The sequence below is a fragment of the Perna viridis genome, chromosome 3, assembly GCF_037379345.1.
Source record: "Perna viridis isolate PV_CMFRI_1.1 ecotype Kerala chromosome 3, ASM3737934v1, whole genome shotgun sequence".
Taxonomy (NCBI): Eukaryota; Metazoa; Mollusca; class Bivalvia; order Mytilida; family Mytilidae; genus Perna; species Perna viridis.
Window position 1 is genome coordinate 55875196 of NC_142447.1, and position 14874 is coordinate 55890069.

Here is a 14874-nt window from a genome sequence, read left to right on the forward strand (position 1 = left end):
AAAGGTTGATATTGTGTAGTGTATTGACATTAATTTAATTTGTGGAGTCAAAAAACACATTTTTTTATAATGTTATTATATTACCATGTATATCAATATGATTTGTCAGTAATTTAAAGTATTGCAGTAACACTGTTTTTAGTGTTTTAGTGCTTTACAAAAAATGCTGCTGTTATACATCTTATATACAAGAGTGTTTTCTACCTGTTGAAGAGATATGACTTTCTTCTTTACAGATATGTATAATTCCTACATAGGGCAGTGTGCTGAGGTTGATGCTTTATTACAGAGACTTCGTGTAACTGTTAAACAGGAAGTAGAGCTAATGAAACAATTCATGGAAACCTTGGGAACAATGGACATGTTGTTTGCTGCTGCTTCAGCCAATCAAAACAAAGAAGAGAATTCAAATTTATCGACGGATGTATTAACGCCTTCTGTAGAAGCACAGGCTTCTTGATACTAGTATATTGATATAACATCTGTCTGATAAAAGTTACCATACGACAATATGTCATCAGTCGACTAAAATGTTACATGAACAGTGTACTGAGAAAACTTAGGACAGAGAGGGTTGCACCAATCAGTGGGGTGAATGCTGTGATTTACATATATACTGCATCTGTTTGTAAATCGATGGAGTTTTTGTCAAGGATATGGATTAAAGGATATAAATTGAGTGTTTTCTACATTAATCTGAATTTCCTTTCCTGTGTAAAGTTTTCTTGTACTTATTTTTAGCTGCTAACCAAAAAAGGGCAAAAGGGCAACATAGATTATAAAAAGAGATTATAAAAACTGTTTTGAATTTAATTTTTTTATATTTAAAACTTTAATTCAAAGTAATTAATTTTAATGTGTAGGTGAATATAAACAGTATTAAGTGTCTCAGCTTCATGCTGTTTATCTGTTTATAACTTAACCTATATTTAATTCCAGATAATTATGGAATACCTGTATTACAGGTAATAATTTGATGTTTTTCTTTGACATCTGATATTCCTTTATCTATCACCATGTTCGAGTAAGTTGATTGATATCATCGAGAATGTAATGAAATCTTCCACGCTATTGTGTACTAATGCACCTTTACCAATGTACTTTTTATAGCAATTATTTACACTTTTTTAAAATGTTCATTTGTTCATGTTCATGTTAATCTTTTGTACCTTCGCACTTTCATTTTAAAGTAAACCATATAAATAGAAAAGTATGTAATAAGGCACCTATCTATCTCTAAAAGAAAAGTATCCATGTGCATCAAAGAAAATTGAAAAAAAAGTGCTGCATAGGAATATGTATTATAGTTTATAGGTAGAGACAGCACGGGGAATGAACATGTTTACAGCTATTCTGTAGGATATCTCAATACTAAACTACTAATCCATCGGAAACTTCATTTTTTTTAACTAAATAAATTGAAAAATTTTTATGATGAAATCAAGAAACACAGAACCTTAAAAGCATTGTCAAAGAATCAAACTAAGAGACTGAAACCATAAGTAAAACTAACACTGAATGTTAAAAAAAACTTTAATGAACAGCTTTCAACATGCCTGTTACAGTTGCTAGTTTGTATCCTTGCTCACCTTAGATCAGGACCTATTCCAATGTGACTGTATGATGAGATCTATGTAAGTAAATAAGCTCTGTAAGATCAGCACCTACGTTAAGTTAGTGAGGTTGTGTATGATCAGGACCTTTGTGTGAATCTAACTGGGAAGAAATCTATATCAGATAGACAAACCCTTGGATAAGATAAGTACCTATGTTAGTGAGACAATCTTGTATATGACTTGGGCTTATGTCTGTGATAAAAGCTTAAGTATATGACTTGGGCTTATGTCTGTGATAAAAGCTTAAGTATATGATCAGAACCTATGTCAGTGTGACAAACCTAGTATATAATAAGAACCTATATCAGTGAGATATAATCTTTTGCGTATGACTGGGACCTATGTCAGTGAGACCATTTCTGGTGTATGATCAGACCTATGCCAGTTAGACAGTATATGATCAGGATCTATGTCAATGAGGCAGTGTATGATCAGATTTATTTCAATGAGGCAGTGTATGATCAGATCTATGTCAATGGGGCAGTGTATGATCAGGACTGATGTTAATGAGACAGTGTATGCTCTGGACCTTTGCCAGTGAGACAATGTATGATCATGACCTATGCCAGTGAGACAGTATGATCAGACTTATTTCAGTGAGGCTGTGTATGATCAGATCTATGTCAATAAGGAAGTGTATGATCAGAACCTATGTCAGTGTGACAAACCTAGTATATAATAAGAACCTATATCAGTGAGATATAATCTTTCACGTATGACTGGGACCTATGTCAGTGAGACCATTTCTGGTGTATGATCAGACCTGTGCCAGTTAGACAGTATGTGATCAGGACCTATGTCAATGAGACAGTGTATGATCAGGACCTATGCCAGTTAAACAGTGTATGATCAGGATCTATGCCAGTGAGACAGTGTATGATCAGATCTATGTCAGTGAGACAGTGTATGATCAGACTTATTTCAATGAGGCAGTGTATGATCAGATCTATGTCAATGAGGCAGTTTATGATCAGAACCTATGTCAGTATGAAAAAACTAGTATGTAATAAGAACCAGTATCAGTGAGAAATAATCTTTCGTGTATGACTGGGACCTATGTCAGTGAGACCATTTCCAGTGTATGATCAGGACCTATGTCAATGAGGCAGTGTATGATCAGATCTATTTCAATGTGGCAGTGTATGATCAGGACCTATTTCAGTGAGACAGTGTATGATTAGGACCTTTGTCAGTGAGACTAGTTCAAGTGTATGATCAGGACCTATGTCAATGAGGCAGTGTATGATCAGACCTATGTCAATGAGGCAGTGCATGATCAGATCTATGTCACTGAGACAGTGTATGATCAGATCTATGTCATTGAGACAGTGTATGATCAGGACCTATGTCAATAAGGCAGTATATGATCAGATCTATTTCAATGAGGCAGTGTATGATCAGGACCTATTTCAGTGAGGCAGTGTATGATCAGGACCTATTTCAGTGAGACAGTGTATGATTAGGACCTTTGTCAGTGAGACTAATTCAAGTGTATGATCAGGACCTATGTCAGTGAGGCAGTATATGATCAGGACCTATGTCAATGAGGCAGTGTATGATCAGACCTATGTCAATGAGGCAGTGCATGATCAGATCTATCTCATTGAGACAGTGTATGATCAGGACCTATGTCAGTGAGGCAGTATATGATCAGGACTTGTGTCAGTGAGGCAGTACATGATCAGATCTATGTCAGTGAGACAGTATATGATCAGATCTATATCAGTGAGACAGTGTATGATCAGACCTATGCCAGTGAGACATTGTATGATCAGACCTATGCCAGTGAGACCGTGTATGATCAGACCTGCGTCGGTGAGACAATGTATGATCAGTCCTGTCAATGAGGCAGTGTATGATCAGGACCTATGTTCATGAGACTATTTCCAATGTATGAAAAGTGACGGTGTATGATCAGGACCTTCGTCATTTAATTCCCGATGTGTCTTCAATAGAAGTCCCAGTGTAAGACAAGTATCTTTGTACATAACACAATATAAGACCAGGTCCTGTGTCAGCGAGACAAACCGCAGTGTATGATCAGGACCTATGTCACATATAATGGTGATATCAGTTTATTAATGAGGGGTTGTCAATTCTGATGTATTTATTTGCCGATTACAAGCTGTAATTTCATTGGCTTATCAGGCGACATCAAGTTGCCGTTTTACTCCTCAATAATTCCAGGTTGAATGTATTAAATGATCGAATTATAAACTTGTTCATAACAATGGTGATAATTCGTCAATTACAAAGCCAAGTAAAGGATGAAAGAATCATTAACCAACTTATTGGTATAAATCATCTCGATTAGCATTCATCACCCACCACTGATCGAATGATAACTTTATTATAATTGATGACAGAGTTTCCAGGGAGTGTGTGTGTGGCAAAGGTGGGATTCAAGAGCTTTTTACATTGAACCAGAAAAATGAAAAAAAAAGATTGATTACTGTGAGAATCATATGTTGGCAGCTTGAGTGGGATGTTTCAGAGAGACTGTTTTTGTCGGTTTAGAAATACGCATGAAACTGTTCTATATATCCGTTTATATTTCGATTATTATAAAATATATAATGTACAAGTGGTTTTTAAATTGAAGATATGTTAAGTCAAACATCAATGTCACAGGTCTCAAATGTTGACCTTCAATCAAACTCGAATTGAAGAACATGTTCGAAGAGCTTGCTTATTGAGTCTTGAACATCCTTGTTGGAACATAATTCAAAGTCCCTAAGTCAACGGGAGTAGAAAACCAGAAGCTATAAACTATAAAATTGTCAAAAAATAAATCTTCCTTTTGTGACCTTTTGTTTTACTAAAGGAAGATTGGATTTTGCGTTCATAAAAAGGGTTTAGTTTAGAAATGGATTAAAAACAAACAATGTTTACAATTGTCTTGAATGGACGAGTTGACAGGGTATCTAAGTTCGTGGTATTAGAATTTGGATATTTGGTTTTTTTATGTAAATGATTATTTCATGTCATTAAACATTTTAAGTTCTTTGACCACTTTCACTCTGGTCAAAGTTTTAATTACAATTTGTCAAGCAGTCAATCACAATCTGCAAATGTATAGCAATATCAAGCTTTAATTTTGTCTCCATACTATCATAATTGTTCGGTGTTCGACTTCTGTGGTAGTATCAACCTGCACCATGGGAAGCATTATATAAAAAATCCTTCCTCGGGAAGTGTAATTAAATAGTTATCCATGCCTTACAATTCTAATTAAGTTATTATATGCCTGGTAAACTTTCAATAAACATGTCTGAATGATTGTCACATCAAAGAGGGTTAAACTTTCTGATAAAGTTTGAATGTGAAAATTCAAGCCTTTCTGTTGTGAAAGAATAACAGGTTATAAAATTTCTAAATCTGTATAAAACATTAAATACCAGTCTTTAACTTCTTCCTTATAAAGGAACTAAATAACACACCCGTAAAAAGCTTTCCACCGTCTTTTCCCCGTTTTCTAGCATTTAAATTATATTGAAATAAAATTTCAAAACAGTGACTTCTATAGTTTTTGTACTTATTTTTGTATTTTAAGTACAACAATCATGATCAATTGAATTAATTGATGACAAGATATCATTTTACAAACCACGAGGTCGTTGTGTTTGATGAATCCCCTATCAAAAAATTATGATAAAATATTTAACTTCGAATTGCCGTTGGTCATGCAACGCTTTATTGGCAAACAAAAATATGTCATTCAACTTCACATCTGCCGATTAAGTTGCATCGATGTGCCGTTCTCCAAGGTGTAACACAATTTTTGTAAAATTTAAGAAACAACTAGTTCATCGATGTGGTTATGAATTCATATAAGCGTCCTATGACTAAGAGAAGTGTTAGGAATATCACCACCTTTCTAACCTTGTGTTTAAACAGCATCCACATGTAGGATTCGCTGTAACTTTAAACAGCACATAAACTACTTTCTACTTACATTCACTTAGTTCAATTTGTTTTTTTTTTCATTTTGTGAGTTTATGAATCGAATTGAATGTCCTTTCTTTTCAGAATATCTTGAATATGTTGTGAAACCAGTAACTTAGCTTTTATAATCTGCTGAACTCGATATAACAAAGGAGTAAGTGAAAAATGATAGTATTAACCCATTCCCATATAAATGATTATAATAATATTAAGAGTCACAGTCAAGGAAAATATTCATTTACAATTTATACTAACAAAGATATTGGATTATTGTCTTAAAAAGTTTTTTTATTATCAACTTTATTGTGTATTCAATAATGTATGAAAATTGTGCTTTGGTTTGGTAAATTGATTTATCATAGGAAAAATTACAATGGTCAAATGTTCACTGTGCTTTCAAACTGATTAAAATACGCAATTTGACAGATTTAATTAGATTGAGCACTTTATAATTGAAATAAAAATTAGTACTGCAGTAAGTAAAATGTAGAAGTCTGCAAAATTCCTATGATTATATTTTGTTTGGTATCGAAATCATGTAATATATTGAAAATTGTGACATTTTATATTTTGTATTTAGGTGTCATATTTTTAGCGATTGAAATCCAACTTTGAAGTTTTAAAATATTTACGTTCGATAAAATCAAGACGAATTAATTGAAAATCAATTAATAGCTTAAGCCTGAATTAAATACAACAATTTTGTGACTTATAGTCGCGGAATTTTGATGGATTTTATCGAACAAGGTCAGAGTAAATTATTGTGAAATTTTACACCAATTTAAGAATTTTCCTTTGATGCGGTTTCGTTGAGGGTCCAATTAAAAGCAATTAAAAATATAGATAAAATCATTTGAATTTGTTTAATATCAAACTTGAGTAATGCTGTAAAAATTTTATCTGTAAACTGCATATACAAACAGTGGTCTAACTCGGGATTTTTACACGACTTATTGCTTATATACTCATTACATTTGTAAGCTTCAAGTGGACTTTCGACAACGTTAACCTGTTTGTAATTTTAAGTACCAGTTCATATAAAATTAAGAACTGCCTATGGTAGAGGTGATGTCAAAGAGTAATCAAGAAAACCAAGATTCTAGCGGAAATCAAAAGAATGTAATCCAGGGATATAGACCACATGGAAAACAGACAAACACAACAAAGAACATAAAATAACCAAAATAATACATACAAAGTAACAAAAGTAAATGAGCAACTCGGACGCCACTAAAAACTGGGAGTATGGACCAGGTGCATCGGTAGGGTAAGCTTCCTTTGCTTTTCTAGAAACAACCACCGAGTTGCTCATAAAGAGTCAAGTTGAGGGTAGACAAAAGAGAAAAGGAAAACTATGACCACCGAACAAAAGATGCTTATTCGGTCTACATATGCTAAATTTACGCTAGACCTTTCTGTATTCAGATCTGTATTTTTTCTAGAAAAAAAACGTACATTCATCTCTCACTAAAATCGACCAAATCAAGGACGATAACTCTTGCACAGTGCTAATTTCATGACAAACAATATGGTTTTATCTCGAAAGATCAACAACCAATTGACAAACCAAGACTGGTTTTATGGTCTGTTATTATTTCTGTATGTGGGGTTTTAAGATGCATGAATTCTGTCTGATTTTTTATGAAGACTGCTATTTAAGTCGTGTCAGTCGTGAGTCGTGTAAAGCAACGAGAAAATAACACTCAGTTTTAAGTATTTGGCAAATTTTGGCGAAGTAAAAGGCGGTTTCTTGTAAACGTCTCAGAATGTGACGACTCTATTCGCTGCACTGCTCCATCGGATCAAATTGATACAGGGAGGATGGAGCAGTGTAGCGAATAGAGTCGTCACATTTTGAGACGTTTGTATAATATTGATTTGTTGTGACATGCATCATTAATTTGATCCTCTATCCTACATAATAACATCTGAAATGAACTGTTCCGTACTACCATACATCGTGTAGTAAGTTACAGCCCTAGATTAATCCTACGAGGAAGAATGACCCGGTCATTTTATTTAGCCTAGCTGGCCGAGTGGTCTAGGGCGCTGGACTTAGTGCAGGCGGTGTTGCCATAGATGTCACAGTGGTACGAGTTCGAGTCCCGCGGAGGAAACGACAAAAAATTTGCATCGCAAATTTGACAGTTCTAACATCGTTGGAAAATGAAATATTACTTACTATGTAGCTTGATACGATCGGAAAGCCTAAACCGTGGGAGAGTATGCTCACAAAGTAAATGTGGTAACAAAACTTGACACTAAAATTCATTAAAGATGTTTTATAAATTGCAAAAGCAAAATTTAAATTGGCACTAACTTCTAAACCATTGGTTGAAAGTAAATCGAATTTCGCATGCAGAAAGAATTTTGTTAAATCTCTGTTTGTGAGGTTTAAAGGAATCTACTTGTTCGTCCGTTCGTTACACCGCCACATTTCATATAACCGCTCAACGGATTTTGATGAAATATTATAGGAAGTTAAGTTACATGTTAACACCTCGTTTAGCACATTTCAACCATACACAATTCAACGAATTTTAATAATCAAACATGAGGTTTCACGTGAAAACCTTATTTGAATTTAATAAAATAGGGAAAAAAATAACATAGTCACGACGTAATGGCTAACGGAGGGGTAAAAAATTGTCTATTTGTTCTCTAACTAACATAATCCATTAGTTATGTCATTAGCGAGGGTTAAATTTACAAATAGTTTTACACATTTTCTAAATTCGAATATAATAGTATAATATAATATAATACCCAAATATAATAATATAATAATTCCTTGTTTAGTTTGTTTTTCCTGATTTTTTTATATTATTTATAGAAACCAGATGGCATAGGATAGCCTATAAAAAGATGTAGAAATAAATATTATTATAAATTGTTTAACACGAACGTTTTCGACTTAAATCAACTGATTTGGTTTTATTGTCCATGTTAACGAATCATGCAAGCTTTGTTTAAGGGATGATAAATTATGATGCAGATTAGGGGTCGTAAATATTTTTACGTTTTCCTTATAATCACAAGAACCATTACAATGTTCATGTCATGATCTGAGTTGAGCAATTAAATGTGTCCCCTAGAAAATAAGATATAACTATACTTATTTGGTCATGTTACTTTTGATTAAACACTGCATCGCTTTGGCACAGTAAAATTATCCAACAAAATCACAAATATTCCTTCGAGATTTCTGTTGATTTTAGTAGGGTGATTATTCAAATGAAAATATTGAGGAAAATCGAGTGAATAACTGCAGTAATTCTGCTATCTGATTTACTATTCGACTTTTGATGGAAATAATTTCTCCATAAGGAGTAGCTAAGATGGTCGTAACATGAAAGTCATTATTATTTGATTACCGCGATTGTAAGATTAAAATGAGCTGTGAAATAAACAATTAAGTGAAAATAATCTTTTTGCGTGCGTTCAAATAAAATACAACTCACTTGAGACAAGTGAAAAATGATTCAAATGAAATTACCAAGAAATAAATTGCTATATAATGCAAGGGAAGATAGATAACTCTAATCACATAAAATTAACAACAAAAACCGCACAGATTGAATAGTAAATTATTTGTTTTATATGATTAGTAGGTATAATTTAGGTCACGGAAAAGAAAAAGAGGACGTCAAATCCTGAATAAAAACACCTGCAATAGGTTCCTGTTAAAGACATCCCATTAGACACCATAGATCATGTACATGTCATGCTTTAACTGGTATACTTTTATTGTTCTTATTGGCCCCAATTTTCAATATGAGAACCGGTGAAAACCGTGTTCTACTAACAAAATGCTATTTTACCATTTGTTCTCTAGAAGTTGACATGTAATCATAACTTCTATAGAGGAAATAAACTGCCAAAATGTTTTTTTTTTTCACATTAGCTTACGCATTACACATTTCCAAAATCTTTTTAGTATTTTATAATTTCAGTTGATTTGATGAGTAGTTGGTGGCCAAGTCTTTGTTAAGTTTGATGAGAAGTTGATGGCCAAGTCTTTGTGTAATTTGATGAGAAGTTGGTGGCCAAGTCTTTGTTTCATTTAATGAGAAATTGGTGGCAAAGTCTTTGTGTAATTTCAGTGACGGATCCAGTGGAGGTGGGGCCTTGGCCCCCCTTAGAAAATTTCAATTTTTAAAAACTGTTGAAAAATTAGATAAAAATTTGAAAAATTTAGAAAAAAAATATCCTCAGAATGCAGGATTTAAGGTTTAATATTTTAAAATTGTCTTGGGGACATGCCCCAACTCTCCCTAGCTAATTTGGATCACTCTTCATGATCCTGTCAAGAAATTTTTTTGCCTCCCCCCTCCTACCTAAAACTCTGGATCCGCTACTGAATTTGATGAGAATTAAGTTGGTAGCCAAGTATTTGTTTATTTTGATGAGTAGTTGGTAGCCAAGTCTTTGTTTGGTTTGATGAGTAGTTGGTAGCCAAGTCTTTGTTTGGTTTCAGTATGAACATATTCACTAGTACATGTAATAAAATTATACAAACATGAAGTTTTAAGTCATTGTTATTCAACCTTCATCCCTAAAAATTATGTCGAGCTAAAAGTTGACAACCACCAAGTCTATTCCATGTATGTAAACATATCATACTTTCAGTTGTTACAGACCTTGAGGTACTCCATTTAACAAGGTCAGAGGTTATGGTCAACGTGCTTAAAGGAACACAGATCAGAATAGAAAGGACAGCGACTGGTTAAGGAGGGGCGTGCCATGTGAAGCAAGGCAAGATATTTCATCCAAGATCCCTTTTTAAATTATAGTGGCGTATGCAGGGAACGCCCCCTATGAATTATTAATTTAAAATATGTATTTCTAAACTTGAATAAATTACAAAAGCTCTCGATAATTCTCCACATAAAGTTGCTGTACAACATAGAACATTAGATAATAATGATTTATCATGCACATTTACAAATGATGCACACATAACCGTCTTCCCAAATTTCTACAAAATCTATAGAGCTTTTATCTAATAAAAGTTATGTGGACAGGCGAACAGACTTAATCATTGTTTCCCTGGTGTAATTTTAAAAAAAATCAGCAAAGAAAAACCACAAAAAATATTTGGTCTTTGCATAGCAAAGTAAATGAATAGAAAATAAAAAGCATCGCCGAACGCAGTGGTCAAACCCTGAACAATTAGGGCAAGTGTGGACACACTATTAGTTTTTGACACACTTTAGCATAAGGACTTACAATTCATTATGAACATATCAAATGATTTGGACACTATATAGCACAAAATTTAAAATTAAATAAAAGATTTCTAAATCTGGCAAAAAATTAAAAAGTGGATTTTTTTCAGGTGTGGCCCCTTTGACCCATTGTAACTAGAAAACAGTAAGAGATGTTTAAAATCTGATTGAAAAACACAGACAGGGATTTTAATGAGGAAGCCAATAAAACAATTCGAAATCGGACCCAAAATAAAAAAAGTTGAATTTTTTGGGTGTTCCCAACTTTGACCTCCTTTAACTTGAAAACGGTCCAAAACAAATAAAATCTGCTGATACATTTGTATACCAGAATTAATCAAAGTGCTGTCAGCACTGGAGTTGTGTTGTGGGATTCTTGTGAAAATTGTAGCATGGATAAAATTTCGAAGATTATATGGTGTAAAATAAAATTGTGACCATACATTTGCATTTTTCATAACTAATATCAAGAACTGTTTCTTCCCTACTATGTATAAACTGAATGTCAATCCATACTTCTGATCCAACTTCACACACACACACACACACACACACACACACACACACACACTTTGTTCCATTAATTTTTAAAACTGTCCAAAAAATACTATAGTAACAGTTTATTTATTATACAATGTACTCAAATAAAACTAATTTTTGTTTAAGAAAATAATTTCCTTGATGAACATAAGATTTCTAAAAACTTGACACATTTATCAATTTGAATTTTCCCGCCAATTTTACTCGTTTAAAATCACAGTTCTTTAGTTCCTGTTTAGTTTATTAATAATAATGATAGTTAATGATAGGATGGAGAATTTGACAAATAAGTATGTTAAATGGAACATGCTCAACACATTTTATGCTTCTTGACACATTACTGCAAGAATTTCCTAAATGCAAATTAATTACTATATCTTTCAAGACCAAAAAGGAGTCCCTCAAGTCTTCAGTTGATATGAAGACTAGATCTTGATTCAACTTGCAGAAATAATAGATTATTGAACTGAATAATTGCAAGAAACATATTTACTGGTTATAAAAGAGGTATTGAATAATCTTAAAGGAATTGTATTTGGACTATATTTTTGTGTTGTGTTCAGAAATACAATGTAATAGGGAAGTTTCCAGTGATACAGAAAAACAAACATTCTACTTGGGTTTAAAAGAACAACTTTTTTTACCTTTTTTTTAAATGGTAGGGGCTACATTGTCTATATTAAATAGGAACCTTCCTTAGAGGTAAGTAAAATCATATCACAATTTCAGGTCAACCGAAACTGCAGTTATCGCACGGAAACGAAGTATCCCCAGACGACGACAGCTCCATAACATTATACGACCACAATTTTTTTTGGTTGTATAAAAAATCCTGAAAGTTATATTACTTAGACATTTTCCAAAGTCAAGGTCCACTATTTCATATTAAATCAACAGGACATCTGTAAAGTATCAAGATTCACTCCCATTACAAAGTATGAGCTCAATATTTATTTGTAAGTCTTGAAAAAAAAATCTGGAACTGTTATTTTGTATAATATTTGCTAACATCTTGCGACAAATTTAAAGACTTACCTGGTGGTGTAATAACAGAAGAAGAAGTCTGCTAAGTAATATCAAATTTAAAGCTTAAAAAGGCCCCAGGGCATAACAGAGTCCAAAATGAACATTTAAAATTCGACGGAAATAAAATGGTCCAATTCTTACGAACATTGCTTAATCGCATTATTTTCGATGGTCGAATACCAAAACGATGGAAACTCGGACTGATAGTACCGATCTACAAAGGTGGTTCTAAAACCAAAACCGCGCCCGAAAGTTATAGACCCGTTAGCTTATTGTCCGTTGTATAAAAGTTATCTGAGAGTTTACTTAAAAACCGTACTACGTCCGTTATTCTTAGTATACATTTTACAAACCCCCAACAGCAGGGATTTCAAAAACACCTGGGCTGTTCCACTGCCTCATTTAATCTGCATGTAACTATTTTTTACAATGTTGAACAATTAGGTAAAGTGTATGTTGCATTTTTAGATAGCAAGCAAGCGTTTGACATTTGGCATAACCAACAAAATTTGATCAATTATAATTGATATACATACTGATACATTTAGTGCTATAATTGCTAACCAGTCATGTTCACCCTTTTTCCGGTTTCAACAGGGGTAAGGCAAGGGGGTGTCTTGTCAGGTTTCCTTTATTTAATATTTATAGATAAAATGTTATCTAAATTAGAAAACTTAAACAATATTACAGTGGAATATAATGCTGTTAGTTGTTGCCCTGCATTAGCAGATGTCTCCTGCGTTAGTCTAGAGTTAGTTAGAGATGTTAAATGTACATGAAAAAATGGCGGTTCCATTTTAATGATGAGAAATCAGCAGTTTTACAATTTTCGAAATATCCCCGCAACCAAAAAATCATATATCCTTGGAAAATATGTGGCGTCTTGATTCCTGTACAAGATGATTACATTCACTTGGGAGTTCAAATTAACTGTACATTTAAATCGGTCGAACGTATCATATCAAACGAATGTCGGAGGGGCGTAATGCCTTCTTTGCATTATATAAACTTGACGATAAATCTGTAAATCCGAAAGTCATGGTTATAGTCTACAATTCCGTAGTGTTACCTTCTGTATTCCATGGTTGTGACAGATGGACTAACATTAAATCTTCAGAAATATGTATTCTGAACTGTTTCCAACATTTCATAACGAAGCAAATTCTGGATTTGAAACCGATGACACGATATATGTGTGAGAGTCTATTAGGACTACGTCCGATCACTGTTTCCATAGAAAAAAAAGAAACTACTGTTTCTCCAAAAACTGATATCATGCTGTTCTTATTTAGCTGACTGATCGCACCCGTCTTGGTTTTGTGCCGGATATATGGGATATAATATTCGATTACGAACTTCATGGTTACCTAAAGGACTATTACTGGTATACTCCCAGCAAAAAAACTGAATGGAAAAAATGGTAGACAATTCGATCTCCACTGTACAAGATGACAAATGGGACCATCGAACAAATGTCGATGATGACTTTCGAAGATTTAAAAGCGTATACGTAATAGACTGTGTTGAATTAGCCCCGTTCTGGAATTTAGCCAAAACAAAGTATGATATTAGAAAATATTATTTTGTGATTAAACTTCTTACAGATCCAAAAAATATTACAGCAGGATTATGTGTATTATGTAACCGTATGTTCAATGACGTATATGTTCATGCGATATGCAATTCTCCAGCAACGCTTCCGATTTGATATATTTTGGAACCTACTAATTAAAAATTTTCCGCTATTTGTATTTATCGAATTATATGAATACACCTGTTCGTAACACTACCTGGATAAAATGTGGTACATGTATTTGATACGTTGACCCTTATGACTTTACGAGACTTTGCCACTTACATACCGTTCAATGCCTAAGTCACTACAATAAACTCTTGAGGGCCGGAATGTAAATACGCTAACGCAGGAATCACTTTATGAAACTTATATTTTCTGTTTATCTGCATATGTATACATAATTGTTTGTATCGTCATTTATTATAGCTCTTGTAAGAGGAAATAAAGTTATGAATGAATGTACAAATCTTTCTTTAAAAATCAGTAGAGAGAATTACAATGTTTTACTGTCTAAAAATCAAGTCAATATCTACTAATATTTAGAAACCTGATATCTGGAATATCACAGCAATTTAAAACAAGAGGCTCCCAGGAGCCTAATTGCTCACCTAGTTAAATTTTGGCCTTTCTAAGGCAATACCTCGAACAAGGAGCTGTCTGACATTCTTGACTCAATGAAGATGTTGGTAGGATTTAATATAAGGATCATTTCATCAACTGAAAGTATCTTTCTATCTAATATAGTTTTCAAGATATTAGCTTAAAACTGCGAAAACATCATTGTTTGCCTTCCAAGGGCAATAACAATAACTCCGGAGTTGTCAGACAATATCGACCTTTGGAGACTTATTGGAGGTATTATAATAAGGATCATTTCGGCAATTGAAAGAATTTGGCTAAACCTGACAGTTTTGGAGAAGTATGAGAAAAAATTCTGACCCCT

The 14874-nt window shown here is 33.3% G+C and overlaps 1 protein-coding gene across 2 annotated transcripts in view; it reads left to right on the plus strand.

Annotated features, from left to right (window-relative positions):
* Window positions 1–680, plus strand: part of LOC148622988 (U3 small nucleolar RNA-associated protein 15 homolog) — a 50388-nt gene extending 49708 nt beyond the window's left edge. For both annotated transcript variants that reach the window (XM_088573405.1, XM_088573406.1), the window contains one exon: window positions 237–680. In XM_088573405.1, coding sequence (XP_088429531.1) covers window positions 237–460 — 224 coding nt within the window. In that variant the 3' untranslated portion in view covers window positions 461–680. The remainder of the gene's footprint in view (window positions 1–236) is intronic.
* The last annotated feature ends 14194 nt before the right edge of the window (window positions 681–14874 follow it).